Here is an 18,302-nt window from a genome sequence, read left to right as displayed (position 1 = left end):
GGAAATGATTAAACCTGATTTCAGTGTTTTCATGCAATCAAATTAACTTACAAATGAATGAACAAATGTACTTTTATTTTGAGAAAATGCCAACGTGTGCCGTAAATCGATTCAATGTCGTAAATTACTGTGCGATGCGGCTGAAATCTGGAGCTTCCACGCAGCAACAAGAGATATTAGAGATGGTTTAAGGTCGAGTATTGCTCATGGATGTAGATTCATCTATGACCCAAGTTCTAGACAGTGCTCATCTTACTGGAACCACAGCGCTATTGTTTATCTTTTCTCGCTGATCCAAGGCTGCGCCTTGAAAAGATGATGTTGTGATGGACGCAGCCTGTCTGTGTCTGTTAGCTTGGCTGGATATCACTGACTGCGCAGCGCTGTGACGACACAATCCCCAAAACCTTCTGTGACGCTCAAAAATACTTTGTCGTTAGAATTTTTTTTATGCACTATAGATACAATCTCATGTGTTTCTGACATATGAGGCCACCTCACATAACTTAAGTGCTAACTTGTAGTGATCATTTTAACGCCACGCACAAACTGTCCGGTTGTGTCAGCTAACGCGACTGGTAGCATAGGCGTGAAACACCGGGGTTGCACTCGGACATTCGTCCTGCAGCTTGCACACCAACCATGCACTTATTCAGCTAGCAGCAGCTGTTAGGCCAGTTGTAATTTAACTTTAGCAAATCAAGGCTGTCAGAAGACGGTTATGCGTGACTATGGAGCCTGACGACGATGTACCTCTGATCCTGACCTGGGACGAAGCAAACAGCGGTCTGCTTAACGAGGACACTGAGCGGAGGGACGAAAGTAAGTTTGTCCTCTCATCTTCCAGCCCTTCTTGTTATATTGATATTATTAATATTATTGATACAGTACAATCGAGATGCGCGCTGGTGCTACGCCGAATGTCTCGAACCGAACCGGCTAATTACAACCCTTTTAACCGGGAGGGTGTTGGCCACAACTTTCTGATCATTTTAAACTGCAACAAGTGGAGCTGTTGCCTTTTGAACCCCATTTAATGACATACCGTGAGCAAAACACACCTCGTAAAGCCATCTAAATCCTCTCAGTTGTTTTACTTTTAACCAAATGAGAAGCAGACGCTGATATCCCAACGACGAGAGGATCCGGGGTAGTTTGTTTAAAGTATGGTTTCATGGAAATATTGTGGCTCATATACAAGCAGCACGTTGCCCAGCAACTATTGTTGTCAACTGCGGTATGTTTGTGTTGCTCTGTTTACCGGATGTTCTGTCTGAAAGCTTTGAATGTTGTTGACAGGCAGCTATCACGCGGACCTGCTGCATATGTAGGTCACATGACTTCCATCGTTTCCCAGGACCGAGTGTGACTGTATGCTATTGCATGTATGTTATCCATGCATCCGCGCAGCCGTAATAATCCATCTACCCTTGTGCATGCGCGGCAAAATGATCCAGATGGAGACTGCTGCCTCAGCAGAGCGGGCCTCCATCAGCCCCTTTATGGTGCCCGTGGGCAGCATGCCTGTCAATGTCTCACTCTATATGTGACCTTGTGACTGTATGAGCTAACTGGGTCTTTCTCCCTACCTTGGAAAGCTGCAAGGTTTTTTTTGACAAGATATCTTGGAATGGGAAACAGGGAGGGGTTGTTTTCTGTCCGCTTTTGGAGCCTCTGGGGGCAAAAAAAAAAAAGAGTTACAAACCTCTAAGAGCAAGAAAGAAGCGTTTGTTGCAACTTCTCAGTTATAAAACTCATGCCTGGATAGAACTTTGATGTCAATACTCATCGTTGGCGGCAGGGGCCACTTGGATCAGCGCAGAAGTAGGTTTTTTTGTGTCTGAGGGCAGTCATGACTGCTGTGATTGTTGTGTTTTAGTGAGCTGGAACCCATGATGTTTTGGACCACAAGCAGCCCTAAACATGTCATTGTTCTCATACAAATGCAGATGGGAGATGAGATCACACAGGATAGAAACGCTGTCGCTCTCTCAGAATAACAGCCGGGCTGCTGCTGGACTGGGTTTAATCTGTGGGTTAAGATGATTACACAGGCTGTCCAGTCCTCTCAATTGTTCTTTTGAGTCAATGCACATTGTTGTTTTGTATTTTGATGCTTTGTTGCTCTTAAATGAGAGAAATCACTCTTCTTCCAGCAAGTCCCAGTGTTCCTGGTCACACATGTCTGTATCCTGTCTGTGGCTGGAGGGAGGGGTAATAGACTGGATGATGTGCAAACAAAGCACTTTCTTATGGGTTTGTCACACTAGAATCAAAGTTCAATCATACAGCAGAAAACCCTGAAAGTCAGTGACGCTGTCTGTCCTCAGGAGGACTGGAAGAAACATTCTTCCGTAACCAATCCCATTCTTAAAGGAGGATTTGCAGGATTCGAATTGTATTTGTGTTTGTGTGGATGAATATGGGTGTGTGAGGCCTCTCATTTGGACGCAGATTTGTGTCTGTTCCTGGAGTTTGCATCTGGAATGTTTGGCCGTGTGTGTCTTCAGATGTGTGTGGGTACTGGGATAATGAGAATCCCATAATGTGAATGAGAGGAGGCCGCTTGCATGCTGTGGACTTCAGGGATCTTATTTAGCTAACGCAGCTGAGACAGACTGACAAATCCAGACTGATTAATGGAGTGCTTATGTGGGCAGCTGGCTGGTTTCCATAGTGATCTGACCTATGATGAGAGTCCAGTGGTGATCTCCTCCCTTAGCTCTCAGCTCGAGCTTGGCTGCATTGTTAGGGGTAATCCAATGTACCATGCTCTGTTTTCCAGGCGAGGGCGTTCGTTTGCCTTTAACGTTAAAGATGTAGTGTTACATTAAATCTGAATTTTATTTGTATTTCTTTATTTTTATGTTGTTTTTTTTTCAGATGGAGATGGCAACTATGACATCACAAACAATGCTGTGGTCTCTACACCCGGGCCTCAAAACTACAGATCCCAAAATGCATCTTTGCAGCAAAGCTGGGAGATGAACTACCAAGAGGCAGCTATTTACCTGCAGGTATTAAAAACTGGATTTAGAGTGAGCAAATGAAAGTCTTAATCATTTAAAAAAAAGTTCATATAAATAGATCTTTTACCTACCAGATGTTTTTTTTTTAAAATGCGTGTTCAATAACATTTGTGCCGTTTTTATGTGCCCACAAAAAGGAGGGAGAGAACAATGATAAGTTTTTCACTCATCCTCGGAATGCCAAGGCCCTGGCAGCGTACCTGTTCGCGCACAACCACCTTTTCTACATGATGGAGCTGCTGACCGGTCTCCTCCTCATGATGCTGTCGCTTTGTGAAGCTCCTGCTGTGCCCTCGCTGCGTTTGGATGTCTACGTGAGTGCATCCACACACACAGACACACATGCGCGCGCACGCGTGTGAGATATGCTGCAAAAGAGCGTTTGATGCCTCTCTAGGTCCACGCCACTCTGGAGCTACTTGCTTTGGTTATGGTGGCGTTCGAGCTATGCATGAAACTTCGATGGTTAGGCTTCCACACCTTCATCCGACACAAGAGGACTATGGTGAAGGTAATACACACACGATGAGGACCCTCCTGAACGGTTTAAAAGTCAGAGGTTCTCATTTTGTGCTTCTGTGCAGACGTGCGTGCTGAAGCTTCAGTTTGTGGAGGCCATCGTGGTTCTGATCAGGCAGACCTCTCACATGCGAGTGACCCGAGCTCTGAGGCCCATTTTCCTGGTGGACTGCAGATACTGTGGTGCCGTCCGCAGGTACAAAAGGACAGTTTGATTTGAAGCCACAGTGGAGCGTGCTCATACTCTCACTGCTTGTTCCGAATGACTTCAGGAGAGAACAAACCTACAAACAGCGTTTAACAGTTACTGTGTTTCCTCCAATCAGGAACTTGCGTCAGATCTTCCAGTCACTTCCACCATTTATTGATATCCTCCTATTGCTGCTTTTCTTCATGGTTATATTTGCTATATTAGGTAAGAAAACACCCTATTTGAAAGTCAACCAATACTATATGCTTTTTCTATTTTAAAAAAGCGGCTAAATCTGACAATAAAAGAGTCTGTTGTCTTTCGGTTTCGGTGTTTGTCCTTCCAGGTTTCTGCCTCTTCTCTACGAACTCCTCTGACCCGGTATGTTGACTCTTTATTTTCTCTGTGTTATTTCCCTTCTTGTTTTTTTAATGTGTGTGTGTGTGTGTCTTTCGCTCTGCAGTACTTCAGCACACTGGAAAACAGCCTCGTCAGTCTGTTCGTGCTCTTGACCACAGCTAAGTGAGTTTAGCAATACTTTCAGTTCCTGTTGGTTCATTCCAGAACTCTTTGAAAATGGGATTTATTTTACCAAAAATACTTTTTAATAAAAAGAATTGCACAGTGTGGCTTGTTACGTCTTTTATATTTATAGGCTTGCATTCTGCTGGCTGTAATTCTGCCTTTAGAGCATCATGAGTCGTTTTCTTATCTCTTTTTTGTAGTTTCCCTGATGTGATGATGCCAGCATACTCCAAGAACCGCTGGTCCTGTGTGTTCTTCATCGTTTACCTCTCCATAGAGCTCTATTTCATCATGAATTTGGTACTGTGGGGCTTTGGCTTTTAGAAACCGTCCTGTTATGCGCTCAGCATGGGTTCAAACTGGTCAGACTGAAGGGATTCTTTTTTTTCATTGTCATTTCTGTCTCCCTTCTTGTAGCTCTTGGCTGTAGTTTTCGATACGTTTAACGACGTGGAGAAGATGAAGTTTAAATCTCTGCTGCTTCACAAACGCTCTGCCATCGACCACGCCTTCCAGCTGTTAGTTAGCCGACAGGTGGGCCCTCACTGCTCCGTATACTGTACGCGTGTGCGTGTGTGTGAGTTCATTTCAAGCTTTCTTTGTCACACCTCTACTCTGATTGCTGCCGTTGTCTTTCAGAGGCCGATGGGCGTGTCGATGAAACAATTTGACGGTCTGATGAGATTTTACAGACCACGTATGTCTGCCAGAGACCGCTTCCTCACTTATAAAGCTCTGAACACATCAGGAGCTCCTATGCTCAGGTGACACACTTACTTTAAAAGGTCCGATATATAATTTAAGAGATGCATTTGTAAGCATTGTAATTAAATGGCTTTTCTTTCCTGCTTTAGTATACAAGACTTTTATAAGTTTTATCAGGTCACTGGTCTTAAATGGAAGGTAAGTTGCTTCACATTTGTCACATGTAGTTAATATATATTTATTTTTGGGATGTTTTTTCACTACGATACTTGCGTGTGTGGTTCAGGCACGACGCAGCGGAGAACATTGGTTTGATGACCTTCCCCACACAACCTTCCTCATCTTCAAAGGTTCAGACTCTCTTCAATCCTGTTTACCCAATGCAACACATCGACCACTCTTTCCTGATTATCATGGCTTTTCTTTCTCCTTTCAGGCATCCACCTGCTTGTGAAGTCTAAGGCCTTCCAGTACATCATGTGTAGGTGTAAAGCTGTACATTCGCACTGCTGTCTTCTGAGATATTGAGGTAAATGTTTTCCTTCGTCTGTTGCAGATGCGGTGGTGGCCATCAACGGGGTGTGGATCCTCCTGGAGACGTACACGCTCAACAGTACGATCTTGCGTAGCCTCTGAACACAAATGCTGGAGGAAAGTATTTTCCACTACAGATGTGTCTTCTTTATCCTCTTGCAGATGGATTTTCTGGGTTCAAAATTGTTCCCTGGAGTTACATTGTTTTTCTGACAAGTGAGTGTGCTGCTCGCCATGTTTCTCTCCCGTACGAACTCTCAAAACTGCCCTTTGCCTGCACTCAGCTGGCTTCTTGTCTTCTTCCTATTAGTTTATGGTGTAGAGGTGTTGTTGAAAATTTTGGGCCTGGGACCGATGGCTTATTTCAGCTCTGGTTGGAATCTGTGAGTAATAAACTAAACCCTGGGTTAAATGATCGGGTGTTAAGCTGTCTTGACCCACGTGCATCGCTTACCTTTTGTCCAGGTTTGACTTCTCCGTGACAGTATTTGCTTTCCTGGGCCTGATCGCTCTTGCCTTCAATATGGAGCCCTTTTATTTCATTGTGGTCCTCCGACCGCTTCAGCTGCTCCGGTAAATTACTTTTCCAGTTCTTGACATGATTGCAGAATACACCCAATCCCTTTTTGTCTGTCAGCAAAATGCTAATAAATTTTGCAGGTTGTTTAAGATTAAGCAGAGGTACCGTAACGTGCTGGACACAATGTTCGAGCTCTTCCCAAGGATGGCAAGCCTCGGTTTGACCCTAATCATCTTCTACTACTCCTTTGCTATTGTTGGAATGGAGTTATTTGCTGATGTCGTTTATCCCAACTGCTGCATGTGAGCCAATTTTCTGCAGTTTTAAGCACATTGCTGCATATGAGCTGATTTACCATTACACACCTGTTTGCTAAATATTTGATGTTTGTTCCATTTCGTTTGTCTTCTCGCAGCGGCAGCACAGTGGCAGAGTCCTACAAACAGATCAACAAAACGATTGGGAACAAAACTGTGTTAGAAGAAGGCTACTATTATCTCAATAACTTCAACCACATTCTTAGCAGCTTTGGTGAGGCTTGGATTTCAAACCTATTTGGGGTGTCATATTTGTGCGTTTTATGTTTTCCTCGGTGAAATGTCCTGTTTCTTTGCAGTGACTCTGTTTGAGCTGACTGTGGTCAATAACTGGTACATCACCATGGTAAGATCCAAATATTTACATTCACATATTGACCCTCACTATTCTGGAGATGGCGCTGATCAATAGGGGGCGCTGTTCAGCTGCTGCTGTGTTTAATTCCCAACAGGAAGGAATTACTTCTATGACAAATCACTGGAGCCGGCTGTATTTCATGACCTTCTATATAGTTACCATGGTGAGGGCTGTGAAATTTCACTGTCCTTTTTGTGGTTTTGATGTTATTTTGTAAACGTTTGCGTTGATGCTTGTGAACGCCACCATGTGCGTCACTGATATTGTGACCGTTCACTCTCCAGGTGGTGATGACCATTATTGTGGCTTTTATTCTGGATGCCTTCGTTTTCCGCATGAATTACAGTCGGAAGAACCGAGAACCGCTGGAGAAACCAGAGGGTGGGATGGATTTTATTAGATTTCAAATGGTTTGCTAAGTTGAAGCTGAGGTAGAGACTTGGAGAAGGGAAAGAATCAATGATATATTGGAGCCACCATTACTTACTCAGTTTAGAGTGTGTCTGCATGATGTCTGTAGATTCTCAGTGTCTGCATGCTCACAATGGGTGGGGGTCTCTTTTCCGTCACATGTTGTGAAGCAGCCACTAATCTGTTTTTTTCCCTCCTCCCTCTTTGTGCAATTGTAGATGAGAACGGCATTGTGTTTGAAGTAGAGGTGAGTCGTGATGAAGCTCTGGCCTCTCTGGAGTTCTACAAACACATTTGTCCAGGACCGTCCTCCATGAGCTCTCTGCAAGGTGTCCTCCAAGCCATGGACAGAGGCGGGGTAGGATAGCACAGTCAGGTCTCCATTCTCTTCATGAAACTTCTACTTACCTGCTTTTCACTTCGGTGTGTGTTGTGTACAGCACTTGTCTCTGGTGTACCAAGGTCGTAGGTCAAGAACCAAGACCGACCTCAGCATGAAAATGTATGAGGAGGAGATACAGGTAAGAAAATCAAGGCAGTCTGTAACTGATGGTTTAGTCGATCATACTCTGATTCTGTTCCACACCTTCATTATTCAGGAGTGGTACACTGAGTATTCAAGGGAGAGCCTTCCTGAGCAAGACCAAAGCCTCCAGCCACATCCAGGAGATGCTGCCTCTGACCCGTCTTCCTTCCTAGAGCCCCGACTCGACTCACAGACTGAACCTCACAGCATCAACTAACACTGTCACAGCAGTCTGGACTCCTCACGCCTCTAGGTGTATTTTATGTTCCTCTGACACTCTGGAGCCTTTTGGACTGAACACAGAGCAAGCCGAGTAAGAGATGAGCCCATCCTGGAGCTGTCAGTACAGCCGTGTGTCCCACCAGGCGTCACGAACAGTGTAAAGACTGCAGTAATTAGAACCAGAGAGCTTTACTACAGTATACTGTGTACTATACGTGTACTGCTGTAGGCCTTTTGTGACCTCTATTATGTATTTTAGAACTTACACCCGATGCCTTAGTTCACTGGCGCATAATGATCAGTATTAACACGCAGACTAAGTCCTCTTAAGACTGAAAGTAACGCTCCATTTTAACACCAATATGATGTGTCTCATACCTAACAGAAAATACTTTTATATAACTTCCTGTTCTGTAATTAGTCGAAGTGGAATTTTATTAAACTCCTCAAACTGTTAATGTATGTTTCCTTCGCCGTAGTGCAGCGATTTGCTTAATAATTTAACATAATACCACAACTCCAATATATTAAAAAAGCAATAAAATATTTTAATTCTCCCAAAGCAGCTGGGCACAAGTTCAAAAACGCTTGATTGGCAGTGCATCTTAGTTTGTTTCAGGGTTTTGTTTTTTAAAATTCATTCTTAAAAAGTTTGATTTGCTTTAAAGTGTCACAACAACTCCGGTCAGCACAAATGTGTTTCGTTAAAAAGGGCACACCGTCCCAGTTTCATTTCTCCCTGAGAACAGCGGTCCTTATTCGTTATTTTTTGTTGTTTCACGCGTTCTGTCACAGTTCATATAAATAATGCAGTCGTCGTAGTTTGTAATGAAGAATGTTCTAGTGTGTTGTTGAATCACGGTAGGATTTTCCTCTGCATATCGCCGACCTCAGATGTGGATCTTCCCAAATTCTGTGAGCAGTGCGACAAGAAGGAAGGCGGCGTAGAAGACGAGGAGAAAGATCCCGTAGCCCCGATCCAAGTGGAAGCGGCTCAGTGGGATGGTGATGAAGGACAGCGCCAAAGACAGTCCCAGAGCTCCTGTGAGGATCCAAGTCAGCAAGCCCTCTGCTTCAAACTGTGGAGCGGAAAAGATGAATAATGCTGCCTCCAAAACCGTCGCAACGTTACACAACTGCTGATTCTGTGACTCACCTGAACATCTGACTGTGTTTTAATCATCTGCACCAGACATCCCAGGCCCACACCGAACAGCATGTCTGTGGGAATTTGAGTCAAGGAGGTCGTAAAAAATTGGTGCGTTTCCATACCGACGAGTTCTTTTGGAACAAACAAGGATACTGAAAATGATGCCTCCGAAGCAGGCAGATATCGCCATCTGTGGGTACCCCTGCTTGGCAACGGTGATGTCAGAGAAGCAATCTGCCAAAGAGATGAACGGGGTTTAACACAAGGTTATGGGTCTGTGCTGTAGGGTGAAATGCGCGCATCACCTCCGATGCTGTTGCCCCAGGCCAAAAGAGTGAGGCCCAACACGGTGTTACTGAGACTGAGCACCACGCCCAGCATGTGCAGGACACTGACCACCTCGGAGGCGGCGGCGCTGATCAGCACGGCGCTGGCCATGAAGCCCAACACTGCAAACACCTGGAATAAGCACACAAGCGAGACAGCACATTTGATCATGGCTGCTAGAATCGATGATCGCATGACATGGACATAACACTGGCTTCTGTCTGAATATCAAAAAAAAAAAAAGATTAAACATCCTCCAATCCTTTAATAATGGAAGTGTTCTTACGGGATGATATTTTGGGGGACAGTCATTGGAGGTGGAGCAGAAGACAATAGCAGACAGGAAGAGCCCCAGGAGGAGAATAAGCAGCCAGAGAGGGAACTCGCCCTTGATCTTATAATCTCCATCTTGATTGAAAAGTCAGGGAAGACAAGAGAAGTAAAAAAATAATTTTGTAATGTGTCATGCTGCGTAAATATTCACAGGTGAGGCACTTACACACTCCAGACTGGAAGGCAAGTACACACACCAGAGGGGCAGTGATCAGATGGAGGCAGTTTAGCGGGCGTCTCCAGTTTTTATCTTCTTTATCAGGGTCGACTACAGGGATGCAGAGCAGCAGCAGGACCTCCACAGGCGTCTGACAGCAACGACATCGTTCAGGGCAAACCTCAGCAGACACCTCTGAGACATGGGATCCTACACACCTTCAGTACTTTGAAGACTCTCCAGCTCCACGGTTTCCTCCTCCACTTCCTGCTGTCCACTGGGTTCAGAGAGGTCAGCAGGATCTGACAAGTAGACTCAGTGGATGGTAAGAGCGGCCTGTACTCCGACTCTGAAACACACACACACACACATGTGCCCATCACGGAGAACCTAAATGCACCATTTTGATGACCGTGAAATGCTGCGGGTCTACCATATTCTTGTTGAATGCTTTCATCGAACAAGCAAGGAACGTCATCATCCGAGGACTCCGACGAGTGAATCTCTGCAAAAGCAGACGATGCTTTCTTTTTAAACGATATTTATTTCTTCTTTTCATTGGCTGCCTGTCTGTGTGTTTGTGACTGTAACCTGGGACAGAAGTGTTCTCACTGCTAGACAGCATCAAACGTTTCTGACGTTGGTAGATGAACGAACTGACGATAACTATGACGACATACACCACATAGAGGCTCAGATACCCTGGAAAATAGAGAGGCTTCAGTCCCATTGTGTCCTGTACACTGCTGTTCTCTTCATTGCACTGAATGTGCAGGTGAGTGTGTGTGTGAGAGTACCTAAAGTCTCGCCCAGGCTCGTGGTCCGTCTGAACAACATGAGGAAAGTCCAAAACACCGCCACCATGTAGAAGCTGACGTCACGCAAAAACGGGCGGGACGCCACCACGAAGGGCTTCACCAGCGCCACCGAACCTGCGACCACTGTGGTGACAAATATACCTGCTCCTGTGGGGGGAGGAAGACGGAGCGAGCAGAATGAGGATGAGCAGGTTTCCGTTGCTGTTCTTGTACATCCTAAATCGGGAGGTCCAACACTTGCATTTCACCAGCAAAGTGAAGACATTTTAGCTGGTGCTAAAAACTACAAAGGGCTGATTGACCTACGATAAGGGTCAGGGGTTTAGTTAGATGGTTGGGGTAAGAATCTGGAAAATGAATTGTGTGTTTACCCCCAATTAAGCATGAGACTTTGCCTACCAAATAAAGCTCCGACAGCCAGCCCGGCAGTGTTTGGGTGGGAGAAAGCTGCGATTGCACTGAAGATGTCTGGAGCTCCGTTACCAAGAGCCAGAAACGTCACGCCCTCAGCAAAAAAAAAGCAGTCAAGGAATACTTTTTTTCCAATGTTACGCTGCTGGCGGACGCACAGTGGACGCAGGTCAAGGATACAGCCACGTTGTGGGAAAGGTGCAGGCAGGTGGAGATGGCCGAGAGGTTGGGACAAAAACTGCAGAGGGAGAGAAAATGTGGGAAAATGGTGAGCAAGCTTTAAATAAGTGCAAATTACATCCTATTATTTGAATAGCCTAGCGTTAAAACCAGCGTCTGTAAAGTGCAGCTGAAGTGAGAGATAAGAGGAAGCAGAACAAGTGCTTGCTTTAACGGAAATTTAAAGCTTTAGCCTTGGTGTGGGAACATATTTGTGCACCCGAGTGTGTCTTTGTGTGTGTGTGTGTGTGTGTTAAATACGTTTGAATATGCCATAATTAACGGGAATAATCAATGATCTACTGAAAAATGTGGAATATTCTGGCAATGCGAAACACTTACAACTTTGATGCTGTCAGTCCAAGAATAACGAATAAAAACAGCAGCCAGATCATCTGTGGAGCAGCAGGGACAAAAAGACAAATATTCTCGTTCAGAAAAGACCAATTTGAATGTTAACTGATACAGATTTTATAATAACAACTGAGACTTCCTCTAATGTGGGTATTTTTTATGTTGCAAAAGTGGAGGGCTCTATGTTCACACACGTGTTGAGCAAAGAAGAATGTGTGAGCAGAGCAAGACAGAAAATTTCAAGTTCTCCAAAGGTGTGGCTCCTCTTAGCATTTCTTTTAAGCAAAGTTTTACATGTATACACACACACAGACACACATAGACCTTACACATAGGGTGATTGTGAGGGGTGTGAGGTTGGGAGGCAGCAGACAGAAGGCAACTTGAAGGTAGTCGATGAAGCCATCTACCATGTTACAGTCAGGTGTTTTCTTCACAAAGGCACATCGGCCATCGCTGCTGACGTTCATCACACTGTGGCACTGAACACACACAAAACATTATCATAATAACTCCTCATTGGTGTTTACTGAACATTGCACACACACACACACGCACACACACACACACACACACACACACAGACAGACACAATTTTGACAGTGTTGCTTCCCACATCTTAAAATAGCCTTAATCTAACGAGATGAAATGATCTCTTCCACAGCTATATTTGCTATATGAGTCCAGCTGACATGCTTGTCACACATTTCAAACATTAATCGTGCAAGGCTTCCTCATCATGTGACAACTGGACAAACCTGCTGACAACCTGGCAGCTTGATATAAATCTGTTTAGAGCAGATTTACCACTAAATCTGCAGCCCAGAGGCTGAAAAGATGTTTGTTCCCAGCAGCACCAACCTCATCGCCGTTGTTGTTGTAGTTAAACGTCGTGGCTAACGTGCTGTCGAGGGATCTTGTGGCTAAACCGACTTCAGGCTGAGCCCTGCTGGTTCCGGAGGCGAAAGCAACTGGCTGGTGGCAGGACAGCACCAGCAAAAGTGACAGAAAAATAGAAAAAGGCATGATTCGCTTTATCCTGGGTTGTGTTCATTCTAGCTTTAAACAGAGAGTGTTGAGCTCCCCTCGATTAGCGATCCTACCACCATATTTCAATTAAAACCGATTAACATGAATTTAAAAAAATTAAAAGTATTTCTCTGTAAAAAGCCAGGGTGTTCGTTTCAGATGTATTTAAATGACTGAACGTTGATCGGCTGAACATAGTGTGCGTTTTCGACTGAAGCCCCGCCCACAAAAGACGTGCTGCCTTTAATGACTCCTGGGAAACTTGGTATTTTTAACCGTCTACTCGGAAGCGGTAGTAAGGCATCTGCATAGAAACATTATTTCTTTTTATATAGTGGGGTGCAATAAAATCCTGGTATTGAAAGGTAATTTAAACTCATGCAATGTGTTTATAGAGAAAATAATATTTACAATTTTTGTTCTTTTTGAGTCTTCCCCATGTTCAAACGCGCCGTACAAATTTTTACCACATTAAAATTACGTCCCTAAAGGTGCTCCAAGATTGCGACCTGTAGTCCACTTCGTTTATGCTTATGTTGTTTTGTTCATACATTAAAGCAGCCGCTGGAATTTTGACTCATTGGAAATTGACTTAAATTTCATTCAATCACAGATCAACAAGACAAAATATTATTAGACATTTTGGGTATGTTTATTTATACATGCACAAAATACAAAAGTTACAAAAATATCAGTCATCAAAAATAAAATAAAACAAATCCTCACATGAAAATCATGTTAATAGTTTTTTATACAGGCAGGATTCCATTTATTAAAGTTGAAGTAAGGCACAATAATGCCAGTTCAGGTGGTGGGTTCATCTGTTTTCAGGGAACACTTCGGTCTTGTGTCGGCTGGTCATACACCAGTGCAGCATCTAGTGCTGGAGTACTGGGATCATAGCAACCTCTGGCCTGCCTGGTTACCACAGGACACAAGTCTTGTTCACACCACCTGGCAAAGAATCAAACAAAACGATAAAGTGGTGCATTTAAACAGTTTACAAAACCTAACAAATGACGGTTTTACCTGAGAGCCGTGTAGGTGTCAGATGCTGATGCTCCTTTCCAGCATGCATGATCAATGAGGAGGGCACCTGTCAACACACACACATGCACACAGTTTTCACCCACCACAGTCGAATTTAAAAAATTAAACTCAGACCATCCCACAAATACTCATTTTGGTTTTGACTGAACTTGATATAATAACATTTTCTAAGTTTATTATGTATTATCAGTGTTATTATTTTAAAGGAGTATATGAACATATATGGTACGAACCTGTGTATGTACGAGCCAAGCTGTAAGCTAAGTCTCTGGCTGCCAGCTCCAGGTAACCTGGTGCTTTAGTAGCTGCTCCCTGAATGAAATCCTTCAGTTCAGAGAGAGCCCGGTCCACAGAGTTTACTGCAGGAGCCAATGAAGAAACCCCAGATGCACTTGCAAGCAGGGACTATGAGAGACACACAAATGTGAATGACATTTCAGTTCAACTCTCCCTGACCTGGAACTTGTGGGTGGTAAGGCATTCAGCAGGATCATTTCCATCTCTGCACCTTGGTATGTGTGAAATAAGCATGAAGAACCATTCCTGAGCTGCGTGCAACACAGCGAAGCACATCCAGAGACAGAATATTTGTGGTACCTTCCCAAATACTCAACACCTGAGAGAGAAAGACACCAGAAAGCCTTTAGATTTTAGAACCGTTAACACAGATATCGGTGGTTACGTCTCCCCTCACCTGTGCATCACGAAGTAATCCTGGCAAACCAGTGTCTTCCATGTAGCCCTGTCCACCAAAACATTCCAAACCCTCTGAAACCACAGCCACTGCCTGAAACAGACACGGATGTTCATGAGGAAATCCGTATTTTTACACCTTATATTTACAGATGCTTGCATGTAGATCCATTATCTCATCTTGTGCTTTAATTACTTTAGAATTCCAAATGCTTTCAGCCATCTGAAGAAGCTGAAAACGGAAATATGAGACTTGGCCAGTAATAGAAACGACTCACCTGCTTCCCAGTGTACAGTTTGACCACAGGAGTCAGAAGACGCAGTAGGTTCGTATCAAGCTGGGAAGCTACGCCGCTTTCCTCCCGACCCAGCAGACGGCACACATCCATGACCATGAGGAATGCTCCACGAGTCTCTACCTGCTCGTGGAAAGAATGAATGATGCGCTTCTAGAAGCAGTGTTGAGAGGTGATTTGTGCTCATCATCTCACCTCCATCCTGGCGAGGGTCTGCGTGTGAAGGGTGTGGTCCTTAAGACGTTTTCCAAAGGCGGTCCGTCGAGTGGCGTAGTCACGAGCTAACTGGACCACCCTGCCAACACACCCCATAGGAACAGCATAGTTTAGAAGGAAGCACAGGATGCTGTGTAGTAATACCAGTTGAGTCCTATCGTGCCTTCTCATCGCAGCAGCTGCAGAGATGCTGTTGTGGATTCGGGTTATAGTCAGCATGTTAGCAATGGAGGCCACGCCTCTCCCTTCCTCTGAGAGCTGCAATCATCCAAACAAAAGTATTTACTCAAACACAAATCATTGTGCATCATCTCAGCAGGCACTACAAATCAGACTTATCTCGTCCGTTTAGTTTTTATTTTCAAATAAATGTAAAAAAAACCCCCCTCATAATCTATGATCGCAACTCCACGGCAAATCAGTGCAGATGACAATGATCTTAAAGTTTTACTGTGGGTAAATCGGACCCTGTGTGCTTGCAAGCCATCCAGGAGTAACTCAGCAGTCGGCATCTGTCTGGTCCCCAGCTTGTCCTTCAGTCTCTGAACCTCGATGCCCTTCAGTCGGCCATCTTCATCGCGACTGACCTCTGCATAGAACAAAGTCAAACCCTTGCTGCCCTGTGTGTCAGAGACAGGCACACATGCTTACAATGATTAAATCACTCTGATAACTGACGTTTAGAGAAGATTAAGAAAACTGCTGTACCGGTGTGGTGGCTCCTCTCCTGTCCTGCACTCTGGCCAGTGTGAGAGTCACATCTGCGTCTGTAGCGGAGGTGAACCACTTGAAGCCGTGTAGCTTGTACGACCCGTCTGTCTGCGGAACGGCCACCGTCTCTGTACCACTGGCTGAGGAAATACATGAGAGCTTCTTTCTGCAGTGATAATTGTAGTGATACAAATCTCTACAACCGGTTTTATTTTCAGCATTTATTTATTTGCTCAGTTTCCTTTGCAATTTTTACTAAATCTATCTGCCCAGTAAGTCTTGAAAGAGAAGAGAACAACAAAATAATCACCAGTGAGCTAAACAAATAAGAGTTCCTACTCACCCACATCAGATCCTCCACGCCTTTCCGTCATCCACTGCCCAGAAGTCCAGAAACTTTCTGGCTGACGGGTGGTCAGGCGACTGTAGGCTTCCTCTACTGCCGATGAAATACCTATGGACTTGACACACACGCAACCAGAAAACCACCAAAGTCAATGAGATCTAGGGAGTTTATATGTTTATATGATACAGCTGTTCAACGTGCATTTCTACTCACACTAAACATTTAATAATTTCAGCAGTATTTCAATTATATAACCGATGCATGATGAAGCAGAGAGAATTGCACTGTTAACTGCTAATGAGGCTGTTGTAAAACTTATATTATGAAAAGACAAACCTGGATGACTTTAGCAGCTCCGTCTGTCATGGCCAGTGGACACGTGTAGAGTCCCGAGGAAGGAGAGAAGAGGAACAACTTGCACATCTGGTACACACGACTGCAATGCCCATACAACACAGTTTAATATGCAGCAACGTCCAAACTAATTGTGTAAAATGGAAAATGATTGGTGTTCATTTAAAAAGGAAATGGCGAGCTCTCCTAACCTCCACTCTCCAAAGGACCTCTCGTAACCAATGGCTACCAGGCCTTCCTGTGCTGACAGGTCCTTCATACGTTTCCATGCTGGGGAGGTCACGATGTGGTCCACTCTGCCTCCCCAGGAGTCAAAGTGCACCAGCCGTGGAGGATTAAGCTCACACTCTCTGCCCCACTCGTCCACCTCATTGGCCACTCGCTCTCCAAACTTACACAAGTCTGAAAGGGCGTCCTGTGCACAGGTGAACACATCGCCTGCCTGGTATCATAGATCCTGTGCAGTCAAACTTAAGGAAAAACTGTTATATTTTCCGAAATCAAACACATTTGCAAAGTATTTGTACCTTCACCGCGCTTTGGATGCATTTGTGTTTTTCCTTACCCGTTCAGGCAGATGTCTACTCAGGTACCCTCTGAGCAAGGCATCCTCCAGAAATGGATTCTTCAGAACTGGCCTATCCTGAAAGAAAGATCCTATCCTGGCTCCAGAGAATGGGACTTGGGCTGTAGCCTCCCAGACTCGCTCTTCATCTGCTGTTGAACCTGTTGCAGCTACATGAGCTGATCTAACACAGACTAGAGGGCGGGAGACACCACGCCATGCCCGAGAGCAGCTTCCTGCCAGGGGACGGTTCAACAGGGCTGTGCTCACCGGCATGGATGACAGCTTCCTACAGAGACAACAAGGAAGACGGCAGAAGACTTATTTTCGTCTCTAGGCATTTTATGGGTTTTTAGAGAATCTTACATCATTTGCATTATTTAGCAGTATTTGCTTTTCCAATTTTTACAAATATGATTTTTTTAACATCTTTTAAACCTGTATATTTAGCTCTCGTTACTTGTCACATGCTCTTGTTAAACTCCTTTTGGAATGCATTCTTGTGTGGACTAAATATGGGAAAAAAAATCGTAACATTCATTTGCAAAAAGACCAAACTTATTAAAATATTTACTTCAAGCTAATGGTTAGTGGCTGCTAACGTTATAAAGAATATATTTGCGATCTTGTTTAGAATGGATAAGATTTGTCGCAAAGTCGAGAGCTTTTGTCACAAAAACCTAAGAAATCTGCACGACGGCCCAAAAGTGGGTTAAAGGTCAACACATTTGTGCATCGCGGAGCTTCATATTTTCTGATTAATATTTTATCACATTTAAAGCAGGCGACCTTGCAACTGAGAATTGTTTTCTGCAACATTCACCGAAATATTATAGAAATGCAACACCTATGACAACAAAACCAGTGTTAGCAATTATGCTAATAGAAACCATAATTAGGATTTAACTCGATACTCTCGATGTAATAGTTGTCGTCAAACTTATAGATACAACAGAAAATATAAGGTGACATGTCTTACTAGACGCACAGGCAGGTTTTGTGGCAAACACCGCAACTTAAACTTAAAACCTGAACACACAGCTGAGCAACTCTCGCGAGAGTCTGGTGTCTGAACGTGAATTGAAAGAGCGTCCCGGTTCAAAGTGGTTTATCATTAATGTGAAAATCAGGCGAAAGACTTAAAATAACCTTAAGCCTGAATTGCTGGTATTGCATTATCTTAGTTTAAATCGGCAGTTCACTTTAAAAATGCAAAGCTTCTACCTGCATGTCTTCCTGCAAGTGGAAATAGCAAGAATATAGATTTTCTCATAATTTAGACGCAGATATTCACGTCAACGTTGTGTGTAATCATCCTTTTATCAGAACATGAACTGAGCAATTTAAGCAATGACTAGAATTAAGCCACAGCCCAGAAAGTGCATTCTCTTTAAATAGATGAAAATGACAAGGAAGA

The 18,302-nt window shown here is 44.1% G+C and overlaps 3 protein-coding genes across 5 annotated transcripts; 1 reads left to right on the top strand and 2 right to left on the bottom strand.

The window, feature by feature from the left end:
- The first annotated feature begins 144 nt into the window (after positions 1 to 144).
- Positions 145 to 8,314, top strand: tpcn1 (two pore segment channel 1). 2 transcript variants are annotated; one of them, XM_029829748.1, is made up of 26 exons: positions 145 to 826; positions 2,884 to 3,017; positions 3,167 to 3,343; positions 3,427 to 3,540; positions 3,614 to 3,744; positions 3,875 to 3,963; positions 4,085 to 4,119; positions 4,202 to 4,260; positions 4,464 to 4,563; positions 4,681 to 4,797; positions 4,903 to 5,027; positions 5,118 to 5,166; positions 5,255 to 5,318; positions 5,405 to 5,449; positions 5,525 to 5,581; positions 5,665 to 5,718; positions 5,813 to 5,885; positions 5,968 to 6,075; positions 6,163 to 6,324; positions 6,438 to 6,553; positions 6,639 to 6,685; positions 6,792 to 6,860; positions 6,982 to 7,078; positions 7,327 to 7,466; positions 7,549 to 7,629; positions 7,708 to 8,314. In XM_029829748.1, exons 2-26 carry the CDS (start codon positions 2,985 to 2,987, stop codon positions 7,849 to 7,851), a joined length of 2,286 nt encoding a protein of 761 aa, XP_029685608.1. In that variant the 5' UTR covers positions 145 to 826; positions 2,884 to 2,984; the 3' UTR covers positions 7,852 to 8,314. The 2 variants fall into 2 exon arrangements, with proteins under 2 accessions (XP_029685608.1, XP_003975048.1); XM_003974999.3 differs by having other exon boundaries at positions 146 to 822.
- Positions 8,315 to 8,381: 67 nt separating this feature from the next.
- Positions 8,382 to 12,871, bottom strand: slc8b1 (solute carrier family 8 member B1). Its single transcript, XM_011615778.2, has 15 exons — positions 12,487 to 12,871; positions 11,955 to 12,107; positions 11,614 to 11,666; positions 11,233 to 11,290; positions 11,041 to 11,146; positions 10,621 to 10,788; positions 10,415 to 10,525; positions 10,257 to 10,328; positions 10,042 to 10,172; positions 9,833 to 9,974; positions 9,620 to 9,741; positions 9,312 to 9,465; positions 9,160 to 9,240; positions 9,013 to 9,077; positions 8,382 to 8,935 (listed from the first exon to the last, which is right to left on the bottom strand). Exons 1-15 carry the CDS (start codon positions 12,649 to 12,651, stop codon positions 8,747 to 8,749), a joined length of 1,770 nt encoding a protein of 589 aa, XP_011614080.1. The 5' UTR covers positions 12,652 to 12,871; the 3' UTR covers positions 8,382 to 8,746.
- A 411-nt stretch (positions 12,872 to 13,282) lies between these two features.
- On the bottom strand, positions 13,283 to 17,992 carry LOC101080000 (acyl-CoA dehydrogenase family member 11-like). 2 transcript variants are annotated; one of them, XM_029830227.1, is made up of 15 exons: positions 17,874 to 17,992; positions 16,886 to 17,174; positions 16,512 to 16,735; positions 16,303 to 16,402; positions 15,964 to 16,081; positions 15,618 to 15,760; positions 15,377 to 15,529; positions 15,073 to 15,167; positions 14,889 to 14,988; positions 14,676 to 14,816; positions 14,399 to 14,491; positions 14,213 to 14,320; positions 13,938 to 14,109; positions 13,684 to 13,750; positions 13,283 to 13,608 (listed from the first exon to the last, which is right to left on the bottom strand). In XM_029830227.1, the coding sequence occupies exons 2-15, from the start codon at positions 17,159 to 17,161 to the stop codon at positions 13,482 to 13,484; spliced, it is 1,917 nt and encodes a 638-aa protein (XP_029686087.1). In that variant the 5' UTR covers positions 17,162 to 17,174; positions 17,874 to 17,992; the 3' UTR covers positions 13,283 to 13,481. The 2 variants fall into 2 exon arrangements, with proteins under 2 accessions (XP_029686087.1, XP_011614079.2); XM_011615777.2 differs by having other exon boundaries at positions 17,865 to 17,953.
- Between the last annotated feature and the right edge of the window lie 310 nt (positions 17,993 to 18,302).

Source organism: Takifugu rubripes, chromosome 21 (assembly GCF_901000725.2).
Source record: "Takifugu rubripes chromosome 21, fTakRub1.2, whole genome shotgun sequence".
Classification (NCBI taxonomy): Eukaryota; Metazoa; Chordata; class Actinopteri; order Tetraodontiformes; family Tetraodontidae; genus Takifugu; species Takifugu rubripes.
The sequence above is the reverse complement of the archived record's forward strand: the minus strand, read 5'-3'. Positions and strand labels throughout refer to the sequence as shown.

Coding starts and splice junctions, on each gene's coding strand:
- tpcn1 (XM_003974999.3), top strand. CDS start 732: ATGGAGCCTGACGACGATGTACCTCTGATCCTGACCTGGGACGAAGCA. Junction 3,344..3,426: donor CGCTGCGTTTGGATGTCTAC/GTGAGTGCATCC, acceptor ATGCCTCTCTAG/GTCCACGCCACTCTGGAGCT. Junction 5,582..5,664: donor GGAGACGTACACGCTCAACA/GTACGATCTTGC, acceptor ATCCTCTTGCAG/ATGGATTTTCTGGGTTCAAA.
- slc8b1 (XM_011615778.2), bottom strand. CDS start 12,651: ATGCCTTTTTCTATTTTTCTGTCACTTTTGCTGGTGCTGTCCTGCCAC. Junction 12,108..12,486: donor ACAACAACAACGGCGATGAG/GTTGGTGCTGCT, acceptor GTGTGTGTTCAG/TGCCACAGTGTGATGAACGT. Junction 8,936..9,012: donor AAACACAGTCAGATGTTCAG/GTGAGTCACAGA, acceptor TCCGCTCCACAG/TTTGAAGCAGAGGGCTTGCT.
- LOC101080000 (XM_029830227.1), bottom strand. CDS start 17,161: ATGCCGGTGAGCACAGCCCTGTTGAACCGTCCCCTGGCAGGAAGCTGC. Junction 14,321..14,398: donor GATTACTTCGTGATGCACAG/GTGAGGGGAGAC, acceptor TTTCTCTCTCAG/GTGTTGAGTATTTGGGAAGG. Junction 14,110..14,212: donor CTTATTTCACACATACCAAG/GTGCAGAGATGG, acceptor TGTCTCTCATAG/TCCCTGCTTGCAAGTGCATC.